At 46.7% G+C, this 21,829-nt stretch overlaps 1 protein-coding gene and 1 pseudogene across 1 annotated transcript; one reads left to right on the top strand and one right to left on the bottom strand.

Moving 5' to 3' along the window:
- Positions 1-685: 685 nt before the first annotated feature.
- Positions 686-12,448, bottom strand: LOC101836638 (annotated as a pseudogene).
- A 145-nt stretch (positions 12,449-12,593) lies between these two features.
- On the top strand, positions 12,594-13,625 carry Hcar1 (hydroxycarboxylic acid receptor 1). The gene is given in 1 exon segment (NM_001310563.1): positions 12,594-13,625. A coding segment is annotated over 1 exon segment (1,032 nt).
- The last annotated feature ends 8,204 nt before the right edge of the window (positions 13,626-21,829 follow it).

Raw genomic sequence — 21,829 nt, 5'->3', positions numbered from 1 at the left:
GGTGTTAGATCCTCTGGAACTGGAATTACAGGCAGTTGTGAGCTGCCATGTGGGTGCTGGGCATTGAACCCAGGTCCTCTGGAAGAGCAGCTGGTCTAACTGCTGAGCCATCTATCCAGTCCGATGTCTTTGACTTTTAACAACTTGGGACTTTGAATCAGATTTCAATCCACGTTTCTTTTTTTTTCTTGTTTTATGCATACATTTTATTTTATTTTTTATAAAAGGCAACAGTACATTGTTGATTTGAGGATTAAAGGAAGGAAAAACACCTTTTAAAAAGGAGTCTCCCGCTGAGCGTTGGTGGCACAGGCCTTTAATCCCAGCACTGGGGAAGCACAGGCAGGTGGATCTCTGTAAATTTGAGACCAGCCTGGTCTACAGAGCAAGTTCCAGGACATTCTCCAAAACAATACAGAGAAACCCTGTCTAGAAAAACCAAAAAAAAAAAAAAAAAAAAAAAAAGAGTCTCCTTACTGCTATTCCTAAGACTATAGTGTGTGTGTGTGTGTGTGTGTGTGTGTGTGTGTGTGTTATGACAGAAACACATTACACAGTTCCTATTCAGGGGTCACAGCTCCAAATGCGAGCTATGCCCCTCTTATCCCTTCCCCCCTCCCAAAGCCTAGAAACCCACTGTAAAAAAAGAGCAGACACACACATGCTCAGGAGCACACTTCTGGTTCCACCCTTGAAGACTCGCACTGGGTACATTCCTCACTCACTCACTTCCTTCCCCTGGCTCCCTTGAACTGCTAGGGTCTGTTTTGAAAACTTGGTCCCTCGCCCTGAATGCCTGGAAAACAGCACGCACGCGGGCAGGCAGTAGGTACACATTACACATTCTTTTCCTTTTGGAAAACAAAAGGATGTTTGGTCTTACTTGCTATCCTACCTTGGCTTAAGAGTTGGGACCTAATGTCTTAACGGGCAGAGTTCGGTAGGGATTCTGAAAGGGCCATCCAGCAGGGGTGGGTACAGGGAGCATCTCAGCCCGTGGGAGGCATCACAAGGGGGCTTTTAGGGAGTGGCCCCCACCCAGTCAGCGACACTCCAGAGAGTGAAGAGTGGGGATGGCGGGTGCCCACTCAGACCTGTTCCTTGGGCTTCAAGTGTGCCAGTTTCACGTTCTGCGCCTCAGTGGAGGGTGGGGGCTGCTCCAGGTGGCAGCCAATCAGGAGCTGGTACACGAAGAAGTGTGGAACCGAGGACTGGAGAGACGATGGGTACCCACCACCAGCGCCCACAGGTCGTGAAGACTTCTGATCTGAGCCCCAGCCAGCCAGAGCAGCGGAAAGACAAGGGCCAGAGTCACCAGCAGGGTGGACAGCGTAGCCAGAATTGAAGTCCATGGAGGTTCCAGTGACCAGGACCACAAGGCCCACAGTGAAGGCTTCCAGGCCGCGGGGGACAGGGTTGTTATAGGGGTCAACAACGGCCAGCACACACTCGATGAGGGAGGCTGTGCCTACGAACTGATCAAAGAAGCCACTGACCATGTCCAAGTGTCCAGAGGGATACGCGACAAAGATGCCAGCTGTGCCATTTGGACCAGAGACGATAAGCTCATAGTTGGCAAAGGCCCAGATTGCATCATAGTGCAGCCCAAAAATGATCCCGGCACCCGCAGCTTGATCCAGAGCTCACGTGCCAGGAAGCACATAGCAAAGGTAACAGTGCGTTCAAGTGGTCTCCAGACCCTTGGCCGGCCATCAAGATGGCAAGGGTGAAAGCCAAAAGCCAAGTTGATGGTAAGGAAGCCACGATGGGTGCCCCGGCTGAGCACCACCTGAACCACGGAGCCACAGCCAAACATCACAAGGACGAGTCCCCAGGCACTCCGCCAGCACCTGGCGAAGCAGCCTGTAGGGGATATGGAGCATCTCCCTGCAAGGGTTCACAACTCCTGTCGACCTATGGTAAGGCAAGCAGCGACGCGGTAGGGCGTGAGGGTGAGAAGTGGCTAGCAGCTGGCACCCAGAGCCCACATGTTTCTTTCTACTACTAAGTATACGGTGTTCTGCCTACGCCAGAAGAGGGCCAGATCTCGTTACAGATGGTTGTGAACCACCATGTGGTTGCTGGGAATTGAACTCTGGAAGAGCAGCCAGTGCTCTTAACCTCTGAGCCATCTCTCCAGCCCCCACATGTTTCTTAAATCTCCTTAAATCTTAAAGGAGTTTCCTCTTTTAAAACTTTTTTACATTTCAGCCGGGTGTTGGTGGCGCACACCTTTAATCCCAGCACTCGGGAGGCAGAGGTAGGCGGATCTCTGAGAGTTCGAGACGAGCCTGGTGTACAAGAGCTAGTTCCAGGACAGCCTCCAAAGCCACAGAGAAACCCTGTCTCAGAAAAAAACAAAAATAAAAAAACAAATAAACAAAAAACCTTTTTTACATTTCATATGTTCAAAGAATCCATCAGTTGTAGGCTTTTGTTTTTCTTTTTGGTTTTTGTAGTTTTCAGGGTTTATTTTGAAATGTCAGGGGACTTCCTTCAGAACCTGTGACAGGTCAGGATGACACACAGTCACACTGTGAAGCAATCCTGCCTTTCACCTTAGAACTTTCTCCCAGCTTTAGGCTCCAGGCCAAAGCCACCTGGAGAAGAAATAATCGAATAAAAAAAATGATAGAATACTTAAACCTTAATTTTGGTCAGTAATTCTCCTCCCCTTCCAAAGAGGTATTTAGAGATACTTGGGTATAACGGAAACTCAGTACTCAAACACTGACAATGAAAAGCCATGACACTATAATAGTCTCTTAAAATATATATCCATGCCCTGATTTTTTACAGATTTTGGTGGGTGTTTTTCCTGGATGCACATCTGTACACAATGTGCATGGCTGTGGCTGGGTGGAGGCAAGATTAAAGGCATTGGGTCCCCCGGGACTGCAGTTACAGCCAGTAGTGAGCAGCCCTGTGGGTGCCGGGAGTCGAACCTGGATCCTCTGGAAGAGCAGCCAGTGCTCTTTACACTGAGCCATGTCTCCGGCCCCTTGTCCTGATTACTAGAAGCCTGATTTCTAATGAATACTACTTTATCTGGAAGCATCTTTGTAGTCGTACTTAAGGATTATCCAGCACATGGGAGGCTGAGCCAGCCTTGACTATATAGACAGACTATATATATATATATATATATATATATATATATATATATATATATGCAAAAAAACACTTTGGCTGGAGAGGTGGCTCAATAGTTAAGTGTATAATCTGCTCTTCCAGAATCCAAGCTGATTTTGATTCCCAGCACACAGATCAGGACGTTCACAAATGCCAGGTAATTCAACACCCTTTTCTAGCTTCCAATAGTATATACACTCATGTGTATGCACACCACACCACACCACAAACACACATACCACCAACACCAACAACAACAACATACACATGATTAAAAATTAAACAAAAGTTTTAAAAAGATAAAGAACAAAGGTTGAGAGAGGGCTCAGTTGGACAAAGCTCTTTTTTTTTTTTTTTTTTTTTTTTGGTTTTTCGAGACATGGTTTTTCTGTGGCTTTGGAGGCTGTCCTGGAACTCACTTTGTAGACCAGGCTGGCCTCGAACTCACAGAGATCCGCCTGCCTCTGCCTCCCGAGTGCTGGGATTAAAGGCGTGCGCCACCAACGCCCGGCTCTGGACAAAGCTCTTCTGTGCAGTTGTGAAGACTGAGTTTAGACACCCAGCACCCACATAACACCCAGCACGGTACTTCTGTACTGAGATGGGAGACAGAGACAGGAGAATTCCAGGAAGCTGGCGGGCAGCTAGCTTGGTATACAAAGCATTGAACAAGAGACCTTGTCTCACGTATAGAAAAAGATGAGAATGTTTGCAGTCACACACACAAATACACACAGATGAAAACAAAATGTTAAAATAAGACAGTTTTGGCCTGGCTAGCGTCCAATGGTGAATACACTTATAAAAGACACATGGAGACAGGGGCTATAGCTCAGTGACAGGACAGTAGCCTAACTTGGGTGAGACCTTAGGTTCAGTCTCCAGCACACACACACACACACACACACACACACACGCACGCACGCACGCACGCACGCACGCACGCACGCACACACACACACACAGAGACAGAGACAGAGAGAGAGAGACAGAGACAGAGACATGGAAGAGGAAGTCAGAGAAATGGAGACACAGCCAAGGAAGTTGGAAGAGGCAAAACCCAGATCCTGTCCTTGAGCAGGTGTAACCATGCTGGCTGACACCTAGATTCCAGCCTCTGACCTCCAGAACTGTGAGAGCCTAACTTCAGTCGCCAAGATGTGACAGGTCATTACATCATAATAGGGGAAGCTCATGCTGGGTGTTGGTGGTACACGCCTTTAATCCCAGCACCCAGGAGGCAGAGGCAGTCGGATCTCTGTGACTTTGAGGGCAGCCTGGTCTACAGAGTGAGTTCCAGGACAGCCTCCAAAACAATACAGAGAAACCCTGTCTCGAAAAAAAACAAAAAAAAATAGGGAAATAGGGGAGCTCAGAAGGCACACACTTCCACCCACAGCTGGGGACAGAGATTCAGGGATGCAGAGTCCCTGAATTCAAACATCCTCTCCCATCACATGTTACTGGGTACCACCATCCTGCCCTTGTCATGGATAAAATGGAATGTCAACTTATACAAGCACCACAGTAAGTGGCACCGAAGGGTGTGAGAGCCCCAGGCTGATGCCAGGCCAGCCTGGCAGGTTTCAAGACCTTCTCATGCTTTCTGCCTGCTCAGTAGGGTTTCAAGACCTTCCCACGCTTTCTGCCTGCTCGGTAGGGTCTCCTGTCAGCTACGGCAACAGCTGGGTCTGCAGTCATTGACTCAATCAGTCTCTGTGTGTGTGTCGTCCATTCTGTGTGTTGGCTCCATAGGTTCTGGTAAGAGACACACGAAAAGCATCATTACATTCCTGCGAGGGGTGCATGTGCGTGTGGGTGTGCGAGTGGGGAGTAGGATGGTTCGTGGAAGCGGCGCAACCTAAATGTGATTCACGGAGTAACACTTCCTAAACATCCTATACAGGAAGGCTTCTTAAGCTTTTGTCAGCCAGACAAGGTGGCACATGCTTTTAATACCAGCTCTTGGGATGCTGACGTGGGCAGTCTCTGTGAGTTCAAGTCCAGCCAGGGGTACATAATGAGGCCCTGCCTCAAAACAAACAAACAAAAACTAGTCCCCTCTTTTCTTCCCCTGAAGATTCTAACAGTTATCTCCATCCTCCTAAACTCTTCATGTAATCCAGGACCCAGGGGCCCAAGGTACCAATTTTCATTTTCCTAAATCCCATTGAGCTTATACCTAATAAAACAAAAAACATGTGTATGCTACTCTGTGACTCTGACACATTTTCCCTATTATCTCTGGTGTATCGACCACATTTAAGAAACAGTATCTTAGACTACTGTGGTGGTGGCTTGAACAAGAACAACCCATAGGCTAATATATTAAAAATGCTTGGTTCCCAGCTGGTTAAATGGTTTGGGAGGATTAGGAGAGTGGCCTTGCTGGAGAAGCTGTGTCACTGAGGGTGGGGCTTTGAGGGTTGGCTCTCTCTCCTCTCTCCTCTCTCCTCTCTCCTCTCTCCTCTCTCCTCTCCTCCCTACTCTCTCTTCCTCCTCCCTCCTCTCTGCTCCCTCCTCCCTCCTCTCTCCTCCCTCCTCCCTCCTCTCTCTCCTCCCTCCCTCCCTCTCTCTCTCTCTTTCTCTCTCCCCCTGCACCATGCTCCCCTGCCTGCTGCTACACTCCCTGCCCTGATGACCACCAGCTCACCCTCTGAAACTGTAGGCAAGCCCCCAATTAAATGATTTCTTGCTCAAGGTGTCTCTTCAAAACAATAGAGCCATAACTGAGACAACTAACTACTCACCTAAGGTGGGTTTGACTTTACAGTAATCCTTCTGTCTCAACCTTCCAAGTGCTGGGATTAGAGGCATGAGCCACCATGCACAGTGGCTGTGTGCTTTTTGTTTTAATAGGTATGCACATGTACTATTTCCCCAGCTGTATTCTGCCCCTGACATTGTGTGACTGTTGAGACGTCCCGAAGAACCAAGAAAAGCACTTCAGGGATACATTCTTATTCACATTTTCTTTTTTGAGACAGGGTCTCTCTGTGTAGCCTTGGCTGTTCTAGAACTCACTCTGTAGACCTGGCTGGCTTTGAACTGACAGAGATCCTCCTGCCTATGCTTCCTGAACCTTGGGATTAAATAAAGGGGCATGCCACCAAGCCCCTCTCATCCACTAGGCAGTTTCGAAGCTTCTATTTTGTCCTACCACTGGAACCCTAACCCTAACATTACAAGAAGCTGGGAGGCTGGAAGATGGTTCAGTAGTTCAACTCCAGGGGATCTGATGCCCTCTTCTGGCCTCCATGGCACCTGCACTCAGGTGCACATGCCCACAGACACACATGCACATAATTCAAAATACTAAAAATGAAGAAAGCTTGACAGTCTCATTATGTAGCCCAGGCTGATCTGGAATTCCCAGAGATCCACCTGCATCTGCCTCTTGAATACTGAGGTTAAAGGCATGAGTCACAATGCCCGGTTCTAAATATTCATTTTAAATTTCTTTTTAATTGTTTGTGTCTGTGTGTCTGTATGTGGGTATGCATGTGACTGCAGGTGCAGATTTTGGAAAATTAAAGTAGATGCACAATACAATAGATTCATATTCAGGACTTCAATGGGCAACTGCTTTGAGTTCTGAAAAGGCTGATTCTGCAATTATACATTTATTAGAAGTTATGGCCATCATGCAGATACCTGTACAAATTAAGACTGACCATGCTCCAGCATATGTCTTTAGTAAAATGAAACAGTTTTTTGTGTATTACAATATAAAGCATATTACAGGTAAACCAAGCAGTTATAGAAAGATCTAATTGAACTTTAAAATATATGCATAATAAACAGAAAGGGGGTAATAAAGACCCCCAGAAATAAATTACACAATGCTTTGTTAACTTTAAATTTCTTAAATGCAAATGAAGAAAGGAATGACAGCTGAAAAGAGACATTGGATAGTAGGAAAAAACTACTACTAACTGCTAAATTAAATCAGCCTGTATACTTTAAGGATGTGTTGACTTCAGAATGGAAACCAGGGAATGTGTTATGTTGGGGAAGAGGCTTTTCTTTTGTTTCCAAGGGAGAAAAAAAGCTAAGGATACCATAAAAGTTGATAAAGATTAGATTTCAAAGTATGAGACCTCTTGATTAATTCATCAAACAGCATGGCCATTCAATATAAACTAACTTATAAGACTAATAAATGCATTTAATTTTATCAGATATAACCTGCCAAAAAGGGAAACTCCTTAAAGTTAGTTTTAGGGCAGAGTTTTGTTTTTGTCTTTCCAGGAGAATAAAAACATCCAACTAAGGAATCTGAAGACCATTAGACAAATGAAACCTCGGAAGAAGAGGAATGAATCATCAACAGAAAATGTCCCAAGGGAAAGAATAAGTTGACCTAATGATATAGCATACTTCCAACAGGATAAAATCTCATAAATCTTCCCAAATATTTGTTTCTGCTGTTCTCCACAGACATATAAGCCAAGTGGGTTTTTTTGTAGTTCCAATTCAATTAAAGATTAAATCTTGCTTTGGAGTTGCAGCATGGCTCTCTCCTTCTCTGAACCCAAACTTGCTTGTTAAAGGCAAATTCAAAATCTTTGTCTCATGTCAGAAGAGTCACCTTCTTCTTCAGAAGAAAAAAGAAAATTAAGGAACTATTCTATTGTCACTAGTCTCATAGTTCTTTAGCTTTATTTTGACTCTTTAAAACTTTTCTTAAGGTATAAATAATATCTCAAAATGTATGATTTATATATATGTTTATATATATATATTTTCTGTTGTGATATTAATGGTCATATAAAGCACTAATTCTAGAAATATGCTTCATCTAGTTTCCTGTACATGATTTTGAACTTAAGTCTGAATCAGGAAACTAGGAATTAAACTTGTGTATCCCAGATGTTCTTTAGCCTCTCTGGGATCTGGGGCATATAAGATTTAAAATGTTTACATTTTCTGCAGTGAACTATGACCATTCCCAACAGTGACCTGTGATGTCTCCAAAAGGATGTTGGGGCCCCACAAAGATGATTCCAGCTGGATGTGGTAATGCCACTAACCTGACCAATATCACCCAAAGAACAGGTTTGGACTACAAACTCTTCATGACAATTTTAAAGTGGGCAGCTAAGATGGTCCAGCCTCGCAGACTACTCCAGCCAGGACTCGGATAAGCTCACTTTCCCATCCCACTGAAACTGGACACTAGCGATCTGTGTTCTCACTGGGCAGGCTGGGAGTGAGTCTAGACAATGTCCATCTGCTGCTTCACCTCTTTGATCATCCATGAATGGTTTTTAGAAAACACTGTGAGTCCCTTCTTTTTTGATCAATAATTTCTTCTAATCTTCCCCCAAAGCAGGTCATTAAATTTTTCCCTCACAGGACTCAACCATTATCCCCTAAAGATGCCATCTCCCCCAGACAACAGGAAGTAATTTTAAGAACATGATACTCATATTCCCAAGAGGTGTGGTAGGTAGTTTTTGGTCATTCAGTGGATTATGGATGTTTATCATCATTTAGGGGGCGTTGGTTGCAAGTTGTTACTGGTCATAGTCAGGGAGAAAGCTAAGGAAGAACTGAGCCAGGCAGTGGTGGTGCACATCTTTAATCACAGCACTCAGGAGGCAGGCAGATCTCTGTGAGTCTGAGGCCAGGCTGATCTACAGAGCGAGTTCCAGGACAGCCTCCAAAACAATACAGAGAAACCCTGTCTCAAAACACCAAAAAAAAAAAAAAAAAAAAAAAAAAAAAGATGCTCTTGGGTAGGTAATACAAATTGGGATAGGAAGTGAATTAGGTACAAAACGTTGGACTACCAAGATAGGATAGATAATGAAGTGTTTTCTCTGAATTTGACAAATGCAAATGGACTGGACATTGTGAATGTAATTCTTACCTGATAATTGCTCTTATTATATATAGTTTTACTGTGTTAGAATTAAAACCTTATCTTTTTATTCAGACAAAAAGGCAGAAATGTGGGATATTTTGATTGTACTCTGACACTCCTGAAATTGCCAGTAAAGTTTACTTTGAATCAGAGGGCAGAGCTAGCTACTAGCTGACCAAAATTAGCCATAGAGGTTTTGGAGGACTGAAGACATATAGAGAGACACAGGAAGCAGTAGAGTGGGGCTTAGGAAGAATCTTGGCCCTTTTGGATCGAGGAAGGAGGAAGAGAGGAGGTCACTGGTCACTTCTCCACTGCTTCTCTGATCGTCCAGGTTATTTCCCTGATATCTGATTCCTGAGAATAATTAGATAAATACTTCAAAAACCAAAACAATCTACATCAAGAAGTAAATAGATAAATACAAAAAGGCAGACATGTGGATTTCAAAAGACAATTCAAAGCTGTTAAAACCTGTGAGCCAGCCAGGCATGGTGACTCAGGCTTGCCAGTAATAAGGAGACTGAAGTTATCCTGGGCTAGAGGGTGAGGCTGTCTCAACAAAGTAATAGAAAATGGCCTGGGGATTTAGCTCAGGGGTAGAACACTTAATAGGAGCAAGGTATTGGGTTTGATCCCCCAGCACCACATAATGAACAGTGAACCAACCTAAGCAGAGTTTTTTGAACCATGTGTGCCCCATACTCTGACACTTTCACAGACTAGATGGAGTTAGTGAGGCCCTTAATGAAAAAAGAAAAAAGTTTAATAGCTGCGCCTTGCTGGTCATGGTGGACTGGCCTGCAATCCCAGCTACTGACAAGCAGAGGCGGGAAGATCACAGTTTTTTGTTTTGTTTTGGTTTTGGTTTTGGTTTTTCGAGACAGGGTTTCTCTGTGCTTTGGAGGCTGTCCTGGAACTCACTTTGTAGACCAGGCTGGCCTCGAACTCACAGAGATCCGCCTGCCTCTGCCTCCCAAGTGCTGGGATTAAAGGCATGCGACACCAATGCCCGGCCCAAGATCACAGTTTTAAGACCTGCTTGGGCTACATACCCAGGTCAAAGACAGAAAGACAATCTGTGCAATACAGAGACCCTGTCTCAGAATAAAGGAGGAGGAAGAGAGGAGGGAAGGAGGAGGAGGAGGAGGAGGAGGAGGTGGGGAGGAGGAGGAGGAGGAGGAGAGAAAACGGGGTGAGGGTGAGGGTGAGGGGTGGGGGAGTGGAGTCATGGGAACTCTCCCTGCCCCGAAGCACAGTGGCAGCCTTGGCCAGGTTAGTGGCATTACCACATAAAGCCCTGATCCAATCCGCAGGACAGAACAATTTTCAGTGGGAGTTGAATTTTTAAAGACAGACGAGAGGAAGGGAAACCATGTAAGATATGGTCTCTACAGCCATGTGGAAGGCAACAGCGTGCAGTGATGGGGAGCGGTGGGGGTGCCATGGAAGGTGATGGAGCTGCAGTGGAGGACACGGGGAGGGTGATGGAGCCACAGTGGAGGACACGGGGAGGGTGATGGAGCCGCAGTGGAGGACACGGGGAAGGTGATGGAGCCGCAGTGGAGGACACGGGGAGGGTGATGGAGCCACAGTGGAGGACATGGGGAGGGTGATGGAGCCGCAGTGGAGGACACGGGGAAGGTGATGGAGCCGCAGTGGAGGACACGGGGAGGGTGATGGAGCCGCAGTGGAGGACATGGGGAAGGTGATGGAGCCGCAGTGGAGGACACGGGGAGGGTGATGGAGCCGCAGTGGAGGACACAGGGAGGGTGATGGAGCCGCAGTGGAGGACACGGGGAGGGTGATGGAGCCGCAGTGGAGGACACATGGGGCTGATTTGGAGTTGGAAAGATGTAAGCACCTGACATGGTGACACTCCAGGATGAAGAGTTCAGAGGAAGCCAGAACTATACAGAGAACCTGCCTTGAAGAGTCAGGAAGGGATGGAGGGAAATAGAGAGGAAGGAAAAGACGAGGGAAAGGAGGGAGTGGAATACAGGGGGAAGAAAAAGAAGAGGTGGAGATAAAAAAGTGGACTCCAGCTAGTGACTCCACCCTTTAATCTCAGTGCTTGGGAGGTGGAAGACAAGGAATTCAAGGCCATCTTCAGCTACAGAGCAAGTTCAAAACCAACCTGCGCTACTTGAGACTGATTCTTTAGAAAAAGGAAAGAAAAAGGGTAGTGGTGATGCAGACCTCCTGTCCTTCCAGGGGACCCAGATTCATCACAACCACCTGTGATTCCAGCTCAGAGGAGCCAACGCCCTCTTCCGGCCCCATGAGCATAAGTAATTGAATAAATAAATCTTTGTTTAAAAGTGTGTGTGTGTGTGTTTTCCAGGCCTGCACCACCACATCCAGCTCAAATCTAGCTTCAGACAGCAAGCAGAAGAATGAACTTGCGCATTCTTGCAATGCTCTCCCCTCCCCACCCCTTCTAACTCGGGAAAGGCACAGGACAGATGGACACTCTCTCGAGCCAAGGGACAGGACATTTTAGCAAAGACTCCCAGTTTTTTTAGCAGTCTAGTTCTGCCTGTGATTATTCTAGAAATTAACTCCTCAAGCAACTGCTTGGCCCCTCATAGACCCTCACCGACACTCTATTCTGTGATGTTTGGTTCTTCTGAGCTACCGTTGGGAAAAAGTCAACTTTTTGCAAAAGTAACTAACTACCAGCTCCTCTGGAAGAGGCTGCCTCGTGGAGACAGGAGGAGAAAGGTGGGACCCTTCGTATAGTTTCAGCATCTTTTTGGAAAGAGCTGAAAAAGGAAATAGAGCCCAGAGCTTTTTGCCCATGTCATCCCTGAGGTACATCTTCAACTCACAAAGAGTTTTTCTGATACCCGACAGATGCCATGTTTACAACTTCGTTTCTCTGCAGACCCTCCCGAGTGCTGAAGGCTGTACTTCTGGGTGTGGGCACAGGAAGTGGCCCTGAGAGGCTGCGGAACACGGTCTCCACTCTCTGGCACTGCATAGGAGTGTCCCAGGGGGCTGGGGAGGACGGGGCAGTCAGGCAAAGGTTAAGGAGGAAAAGAGCTAGGCAGAGGCCCAGAATGACTCCAGGAAATGTTTAGATTTCTCCACCAGGAGGGAGGGCAAACAAGCTCCCCCCCCCACCCTCAAGCCTCTGGGCAGCTCCGAGCACTCTGCACTCTGAAGCCAGACTGTGGGGAAGAAGACAAAAACAGAAAAGAAAAACCCTCCCCAGGGCTGGATCCAGCAATCCCTCTGCAGCATGCATCCCGTCAGACCCCAGAGCTGCATCCCAGAAATGTGTACATGCGGAAAATGGCTTGCACTTGAGAGCCTGGCCCAGCCACAGGCTTCACACCTTCCATGGACATGGAGCTTGTGATCCAGGCTGCGGAGGAGAGAGAGGACCTGCTCCAGGCTTTCATTTCCATGCTGAAGTTTCTCTGGTGGCTGCAGCGGCTGCATCCCAGGGTGATAAGGTTAGGAGTTCAGCTGCTGGGGGAGGGGAGTGTTCAGATAGGCATCTGTGCTGGGGGAGTGGTAGAGTTCAGATAGGCATCTGTGCCTCTGTACCGGTCACCCAAAGACACTCGATCTCTCTTCGACCGCCATGGACAACGGGTCCTGCTGTCTCATCGAGGGGGATCCCATCTCCCAGGCGATGCCTCCGCTACTTATCCTGGCCTTCGTGCTTGGTGCCCTGGGCAACGGGATAGCGCTATGTGGTTTCTGCTTTCACATGAAGACCTGGAAGCCGAGCACTATTTACCTTTTCAACTTGGCCGTGGCCGATTTTCTCCTCATGATCTGCCTACCCTTGCGGACAGACTACTACCTCAGACATAGGCGCTGGACTTTTGGGGATATTCCCTGTCGCCTGGTCCTCTTCATGCTGGCCATGAATAGGGCCGGGAGTATTGTCTTCCTCACCGTGGTGGCTGCAGACAGGTATTTCAAAGTGGTCCACCCCCACCACCTGATGAATGCCATATCCAATCAGACAGCAGCTGCCGCTGCCTGTGTGCTCTGGACCTTGGTCTTCTTGGGGACTGTGCATCTTCTCATGGAGAGCCACCTGTGTGTTCAGGAGACAGTGTTGTCTTGTGAGAGCTTCATCATGGAGTCAGCCAACGGGTGGCATGATATCATGTTCCAGCTGGAGTTCTTTCTGCCCCTAGCCATCATCTTGTTTTGCTCCTTCAAAGTTGTTTGGAGCCTGAGACAGAGGCAGCAGCTGGCCAGACAGACTCGGATGAAGAGGACCACCCGGTTCATCATGGTGGTGACTGCTGTGTTCATCACGTGTTACCTGCCCAGCGTGTTGGCCAGGCTCTATTTCCTCTGGACGGTGCCCTCCAGTGCCTGTGACCCCTCTGTCCACATAGCCCTCCATGTCACCCTCAGTTTCACCTACCTGAACAGCATGCTGGATCCTCTCGTATATTATTTCTCAAGCCCCTCATTCCCCAAATTCTATACCAAGCTCAAAATCTGCAGTTTGAGACCCAAACGCCCAGGACGCTCGAAGACACAGAGGTCAGAAGAGATGCCAATTTCAACCCTCTGTCGTAAGAGTTCCAGCAATGGGGCAAATAGCTCCCAAAGGCCATCAGACGAGCAGTGGGATCTCCAAGTGTGTTGAATGGCGTTAAAACAAACAGCCAACAACAAGGCAGAGGGATGGGCGACTGTGAGTTAAGTAGGTGGGGGACTTCAAAAATGCCACCACCCTTTCCTAGCTGCATCTTTTCCTCACTCAGGTGGATATGAAATCAACCGTTTCTAGAAGGGTCCAGTTGCTTGAAGTGTATTTTAATACTCTGATTGCTATGGTAAGGGGATGGTGTGTGTGTGTGTGTGTGTGTGTGTGTGTGTGTGTGTGTGTGTGTGTAAACATGTTGGGGTTAGGAACTGCTCAGAGCCACTTTTTACATGGCTGAGAAAATAGGTATGAGTGTTGCTGGGTCTTGGTCTGGCTCTGAAAGAGTTAATGAACTTGTCAGTATTACCTGAACTGAAGAAAAAAATAGAATACGGACTGATTTCCTGCTGAGGGAGGCCTTTTACATCAGGATGCATGGTCCTGGCTGGGTTTTCATCTTCCCCAGGGAGACTCCTTACATTTCATTTTCTGTGTTTCAACTTCCAGGTAGCCCAGGAGGACAGCAAAAAGAATCTGTCCTAACCTTCCAGCTCCACATTTTTCTGATTTTAGGTGGTTTGGTCTTGCCTGTTTTTTCTTTGTTTGCATTTCAGAGAAGATGCTGAGGAACAATCTACCTGATCCTCCAGTTTCCTCGGGGGAAGCTGAGAGCCTAGGCCCTGCAGTCAGGGGTCTTTATTAGTATTTGGGATGTGTTCGTTCAAGCATGGCTGTTTTTGCATGAGTTTGAGTTGAAATCGCTCATTTACTCATTCTCAAGTCCTTGTTGAATTCACATTGTGTTGTCCAGCTCTATCCCAGCTCTATTTTATCTTTAGTGCTGGGTATTGAACTTGGGGCTGGTGTTAGCTAGGTTAGCATTCATTACTGAGCCCCATTCCCAACCCCTTGTCCCCCTTTTAGCTGGAGTGTTGTTAGCCAACTAATTCTGGGGAGACTGTAATGTTTTGGGGGGGGCGGGGCGACAGAGAGAGACATTTCAGCTCCTCTCCCTGAAGTTGAACAATGTCTAGTCAGTCATCAGGGGTCTAGTCATCAGGATCTCCCCTGTTGTGGGCCTCCCTCTTGCACATGTGTTCCCCAAATACTACCTGGAACTCTCACAACTAGATCCTTTTGTGAAATACAGGCTGCTTCTGGCCTGGAGAAAGGAAAACAGGTCCCATGTCAACCTTAGCTCCACTTTCAAAATGGTGACAGTCATTCTTCTATTTACACTTACTCCAATTCCCAGGGTATTCTCCCCTGCAGGGATCCCGACAACTCTCATGTCTTTAGCCTGAGACACTCCTCTAGGCTGTCTCTATGGTTTCTCTTGCCAGAAGTGTTGTACACCTCTGGTAGTCAAAAACACGGTCTGACTACAGGACTGGCAAGATGGCTCAATGGGTAAAGGGGCCTGCTGCCAAGCTGTCAACCTGAGTTTGATCCCTGAGACCCATATGGTAGAAGGAGAGAACAGACTCCCAAAGGCTGTCCTCTGGCTTCCATGTACACACACACACACACACACACACACACACACACACACACACACACACACTTAATGCGATAACAATTGTATTGGCTGCACAGTCAAGTAGATCTCATTTTGATTCCTAGCTCAAATACTTATAAGACACTTGCTCTTAGAGAAGAGTCTATATAACCATGTTCAGTTTTGATTTCTCCATTTGTCCAACAGGGGTAATACCGACTCCAAAGTATTTAAGGGGCAAATTCAATGAATGTATAACCTTGAAGCATAAGGACTTTGTTTTACTGTTTTGTCCCAGGTGCCTAAAAGGAGATTATCTGCTCATAGTAGATGATAATAAATACTTGTTGAATGACTATGTGCACATAAAGTATGAGACTCTACATCTGGCTTCAAGTTTTCAGTAATGACTTATGATGTCACATGTGGTTTGTTGTTTTTAAGCTCGAGGATAATTTTATTCAAGTTTAAAAGAAAACTTCCAGGGCAGGCAAGCTGTAAATCTCAGCACACGGAGAAGGGAGAAAGCCGTGGTTTTTCTCAATAGCCACAGAGTGGATGAGCAGCCGCAGAGCAGGGAAGAAGGTCTCAGGAAAAGAGCGGAAAAGCCCGAAGTGCCAGCAACAGGACCCTCAGGCTGCAGCCAGGTCGAAAGAAAGAGGCAGAAAAGAAAAGGGAAATGTATGGCTTTGTGAGCCGGGACTCAAAATCTCATGGTGACTCTGTAGTGACTGACATAGTAGCGTGCGGTGCAACTAAAGTAAATATGAAGAAGCAAACACATGCGAGTCAAGAGCCCCTGGGCAGCCAGCCACTCCATCGCCGCTACCTGACTTCTGCTTCCTGGGAAGGAGTCAAGCCAAGAATTCTTACCAGCTTCAAGGACCACATATCCCCTTTCTTTATGTTAATTATTGTTATTGTTATTTTGTTTTTGAGACAGAGTTTCACTGCATAGCCCTGACTTGGAACATGCTGGTCTTTTTGTTTTGTTTTTTGAGGCAGAGTTTCTCTGTGTAGCCCTGGCTGTCCTGGCATTTACTCTGTGGGCCAGGCTGACCTAGAGTTCAGAGATCCATCTGCCTCTGCCTCCTGCATCCTAGGATTAAGAGCGTGCACCACCACCACCCAGCCCACTTGCTGGTCTTGAACTTGAGATCTGCCAGCCTCTGCTGTATAGTAGAAATCTGTGGAAACTGGCTAGGGAGCTATTTCAATAAGTAAAGAGCCTACCACACAGTCACAAGGACCTAAGTTTGGTCTGTAGAATTCGTAAGGGTGGCACACGCTCAAACCCAGAGCTGGGGAGGCAGAGACGGGAGGGTCTCCCTGGCCAGCCTAGCTGAATGGGTGAGCCCTAGGTCCCAGTGAGAGACTCTGTCTCAAAAACAAAACAACAACAGAAACAATCAAACAAGGGAGTGGCTGACATGATGGCTCAGTGGGTAAAGGCACTTGCCACCAAGGCTGCCTAACTGGGCTTGATCTACCCAGGGACCTATGCAGTGGAAGGAGAGAACTGACTCCCACAGTGTGTCTCGGACCTCCACTTGTGTGTTCACACATGCATGCGTGCGCGCGTGCGCGCGCGCGCGCGCGCACACACACACACACACACAGAGCTTTTTTTTAAAAGTCACTCCTGAGGGTGACACCAGCAGAGGGTGATCTCTGGTCTCGACACAACACTCACACTAGAGTGTACGCACACATCCTACAGGCAAAAATAAAAACATAGAAACCTATGAAAACACCTGCTTTTTGCTCTTCCCTTGGGCGTAACTTTTCACTCTTTTGTTGTTGGTCCTAATAAAAATGGATTTTGAAAGAAACTGTGTCTCTTAAGTGTGACTCTCAGAAAACTTCTCTGATGAAGCCCACGGCAGGCCTGTAGACAAAGGTTCTCGCCACAAGGCAGTCGGAGCAAACTAGAAAAACCAGGGAAGAAAGCAAACAAGACCTCAAGCATTGCCTTAATCCTGCATACACTTCCTTTTTTTTTTTTTTTTTTTTTTTTGTTCTGGGTTTTTGAGACGGTTTTTCTGTGTAACCCTGGCTGTCCTGGAACTTGCTCAGTAGATCAGGCTGGCCTCAAACTCACAGAGATCCCCTGCATCTGCCTTCCAAATGCTGGAATTAAAGGTGTGTGTCACCACTGCCAGGCATACACCCAGCATACACTTCCCTTTTGAAGCTGGTGAGCTGTGACACAATCTCTATTTTACCAGGAATCATTCTGGGGGGGGGGGCCAGCTACCATATAGGAAAACAATGGGTTTAAAGGAAATGATCCCCTCCCTGGGGAAAATCAATAAGGAAAATGACAGAATAGATGTTCTTGATCCATTTTATTTTATTGTTCAGACAGGGTATCACTATGCAGCCCTGGCTGGGCTGGAACTCCTTATGTCGATCAGGCTGGCCTCGGAATTCACAGAGATCTACCTGCCTTTGCTTCTTGAGTGCTGGGGTTAAATGTGTTTGCTGGGGCTGAGAGGGAACTGTGGTTCCCTCTTGCAAAGTGTCTTGGTTCAGTTCCTAGCACCCACGTGGTGGCTCATAACAATTTATAACTCTAGTTCTGGGGGCTCCAACATCCTCCCCTTGCCTTCACGGACACTACATGAATGTGGTGCTCTTAAATGAAGACAAAACACCAAAACACAACAAATAAAAAAATGTTTTTGGAAAAGTCTTCACCACCATGTCTTACTCTTTAATTAAAGGGAAAATGGCTATGATGAGGGTTGAAGTCCTGCATGCATAGTGCTTGGAGGGATTAGATCTCTGGCACATGAGGAGTTAAACCAGTTGTTAATGCTTTTGTAAGGGAAGCCGGGACTGTGTTGCAAGGTCTGGCCTTGCTGGCCTTCTGGGCTTTCAGTTCCAAATCTGTTTCCAGAATGATGAAAGATCCCAGCCTCACAATGGGGGCATCCGTGGCTGCAGAGCTGGTTCTGCAGTCTGCAGGGTATAATGGAAATTTTAAGGCCCCCCCTTTTAAAAATCACTGAAAAAAAATCTCCAGATGGCACCAGGCAGAGTGACACACGCTTAGGACCCCAGTACTGGAGAGCAGAATTATTCACCAAATTCTTTATTAGATCCCCAGTCTGGAATAAACTGGGAGTGGAAGTGCACATCTGCAATTCCAGCACTCAGGAGGTGGGGGCAGAAGGATTAGAAGTTCAAAGTCATTCTTAGCTATATAAGAAGTTCAAGGCCAGCCCGGGCTATATGAGAGCCTGTCTCAGAAAATGAAAACAGAGAGAAAATATTCTTTCTCTCTCACTGCATTTATTATACACGTGTATGTGTATGCAGGCACCCTGACTTATACATAGATAGGTTTGTATATACACACTGGTCAGTACAGCCAATGCCCTCTCTGCCGCTCTATTCCCCCCCACCCCTTCTGCCTCAGAATCTCCTGTATCACAGCCCCAGGGCTGCCTTGTCTCCTACTTGCCACGTGAGCCTTCAGTGTCATTTACAGTCTGCAGTGTCCTCCAAAGTGTCCTCCAAGAATCTGCACTTCCTGCCACTCGACACTGAGTGTCCCCTGTCTCGGTGGAACGTGGAGCTTCACTGTGATGTAGTAGGAGCAGTGTTCTGAGATTCCCAAGCCCAGCATTAAGCTCTGCCTGTGGACTTCTGGAAATCCACATGCAGCCCAGCCTATGCCACGTATGGAAAACACACTTGAAGAAGCCACACTGAGAAGCGTGCACCCATGCGAAGAGGGTGATGAGCCCATGTGTGTCAGCCTCCTTGACCGTCTGTCTTCCTTGTCAATGTGACTGCATTTGCAATGGTCTATGGGGAATACACTTGTGGGTGTGTCTAGGGGGATGTGCTTAGGATAAACTGAGAAGGGAAAACCTACACTAAGTGTGGCCAGCTCCATTTTATAGGCTAGAGTCTCTTACTGATAAAAAAGAATGACGAAAATGTTAATCCCAGCAGCGGGAATAAGACCAATACCACAGTTTAAAGCCAATTGTTTGTTTGTTTGGTTTTTTGAGGGGGTCTCAAGTCAGGGTTTCTCTGTAGCTTTGGAGGCTGTCCTAGAACTTGCAATGTAACCAGGCTGTTCTCGAACTCACAGAGATCCACCTGCCTCTGCCTCTCGAGTGCTGGGATTAAAGGCATGTGCCATCACTGCTCGTCCTTAAAGCCAAATCTGAAGTAAGCTTTAATTAAATACTGTCCAGGTGGTCCAGGTGAATGGGTTCTGGCCAGGTCCATATCCAGGTTCCTGGGAAATGGCCCAGAATCAAATATGGCAAGGGCTTAAGAAGGAAAACCCATAATTCGTTGCACTTCCCATCAGGTCCAATCAGGTCAAGCGTGTGTCCTGAAGCACCTCCAGCCTGTGAACCTCCCACCCACATGTGATCATGCAATCTGGTGCGGATGGGTCAAACGAACTTGTTTAGGGGATTAAAACCCTGTGGCTTGTTGTCTACCATAAACAATAGTCTCTAGCTATCTGTCCTTGGGCAAGGGGCTTGCAGATCATAGGCATTTTTGTGGATCTCTTAGGAATAATAATTAAAACTTAAAATGTAACTTTGGATCTCACACAGCCTCAGATTCATCTCCCTCTGCTTCCTGACTGCAGATATGTGGTGACTACCTGCCCCATGCTCAAAGCTGCCACATAGTCCCACCATGCCAGACGGTAGCCCCTCAAACTGTGAGTCAACACCAACACAGAACGTTTTGTCATTCATTTCGCACAGCAAGAAGAAATTTAATTTGTACCTCATGTATCTTATTTTTTTGTTTGTTTGTTTGTTTGTTTTTTGAGACAGGGTTTCTCTGTATTGTTTTGGAGGCTGTCCTGGAACTCGCTCTGTAGACCAGGCGAGTTCTGGGATTAAAGGCGTGCACCACCAATGCCCAGCCATACCTCAGATATCTAACTCTAGCCCAGGCACCAACTGAAAACCCCCAAGGAGACCAGTCCAGGCGAGTCTAATCAACCCAGAGACCTATGAAGGAGAATGACAGTGGTAATTAATTTAAACTACTGGGCTTGGCAGTGATTCATTAATAGACAGCTAAAACAGAAACGCAGGCTGGTAGCTGACATGAGACAGTTACCTACTTAAAATCTTCAAGCCAATGGCCATGCCTTTTGGGGGGTGTCAAATGACCCTTTTCAGTGGGGTCAAATATCAGATATCCTTCATATCAGGTATTTCCAATTAATAACAGCAGCAAAATTAGTTTTGAAGTAGCAAGGAAAATAATTTTATGGTTGGGGTCACCGTAACATGAAGAACTGTATTAAAGGGTCACAGCATTAGGAAAGTTGCAAACCCCTGCTCTAAGCCCTGGCTTTCCAGTCTTGGGACAGGGATAACAACACCTCACTGGGCTTGTGTGAAGATAAAGTGAGGTCACGCATGGAAATTGAAGGGATATTAACCCGCTCGAGCATGTGGCTTTGGCAGGCCTTGTCCTTCTCCTCATTCCCTTTGCTTTATTAAAAATCCTTACATTACATTCTTAAAGCTAGCTACCAAGGTCTATTTTCTTATTTGGCCACTCCCTCTTCCTGAGGCTGACTACCAAGGTCCAGCTATCAAAAGCCCCCTTTGGTTCATACAAATAACATGCCCAATTAAAATTAAACACCTCATCCTAATATGGGGTTTCCCCCTTTATGTTTATAAACTGCAGTATGCTATGTCCCATGTCTGCCTCCTCTCTATCCAGAGGCAGTCCTTTGTCCCTCTGGGACAAACACCCCTGCCCTCTCTCCCTTGTCCCCTTCGCCTTCTCCCTCATCCTCTATCTCCTCTGCCACAGCATCCCAGCCCGTTCCTCCTCCTAAAACTACACCTGCAAGGTCATTTGCAGATGGTTTCTGCCTGAATCCGAAAGCAGCCACTTTAACTTTTCTTCCCCGATTAATAAAAGATCCCTCTATGAAAACAGGTGTTTGGGAGTGGTTTGTGTCTAGTTTGGGGTCCTGAAGGATGCTCCCTCTGTTGGCCGGGGGGGGGGGGGGGTCCTCCTTCAGTACAATGTCTGATGCACAGCAAGTAATTGACAAAGGACAGTTGAAAATATATATATATATATATATTTTTTTTTTTTTAAAAGGCAGGCCGGGCGTTGGTGGCGCATGCCTTTAATCCCAGCACTCGGGAGGCAGAGGCAGGTGGATCTCTGTGAGTTCGAGGCCAGCCTGGTCTACAGAGTGAGTTCGAGGCCAGCCTGGTCTACAGAGTGAGTTCCAGGACAGCCTCCAAAACAATACAGAGAAACCCTGTCTCGAAAAACCAAAAAAAAAAAAAGAAAAAATATATATTTATATTGTTGTTGTTTTTGTTTTTTGAGACAGGGTTTCTCTGTGTAACAGCCCTGTCTGTCCTGAAACTCACTCTGTAGACCAGGCTGGCCTTGAACTCACAGAGATTTGCTTGCTTCTGTCTCCCAAGTGCTGGAATTAAGTGTGTGCATTATCAACAGCTGCCACCGGCTGGTATTCTTATTGTACTTTTGTAGTGCTGGGGACCAAACTCAGGGTGTCAGGCATGCTAGCGAGTGGTCTAACACTGAGCTATAGCCCTGGCCGTATTATATTTGTTTGCTTAATATTTTATTTTGTTTTGAGACAAGGTCTCCATACATAGCTATGACTGGCCCAGAACTCAATATGAGACAAGGTTGGCCTCAAACTCAAAGAGAT

This window comes from Mesocricetus auratus, unplaced genomic scaffold (genome assembly GCF_017639785.1).
Source record: "Mesocricetus auratus isolate SY011 unplaced genomic scaffold, BCM_Maur_2.0 Super-Scaffold_100025, whole genome shotgun sequence".
Classification (NCBI taxonomy): domain Eukaryota; kingdom Metazoa; phylum Chordata; class Mammalia; order Rodentia; family Cricetidae; genus Mesocricetus; species Mesocricetus auratus.
Note: the sequence above shows the minus strand (reverse complement) of the source record. Positions and strands in the feature narration are given on the sequence as shown.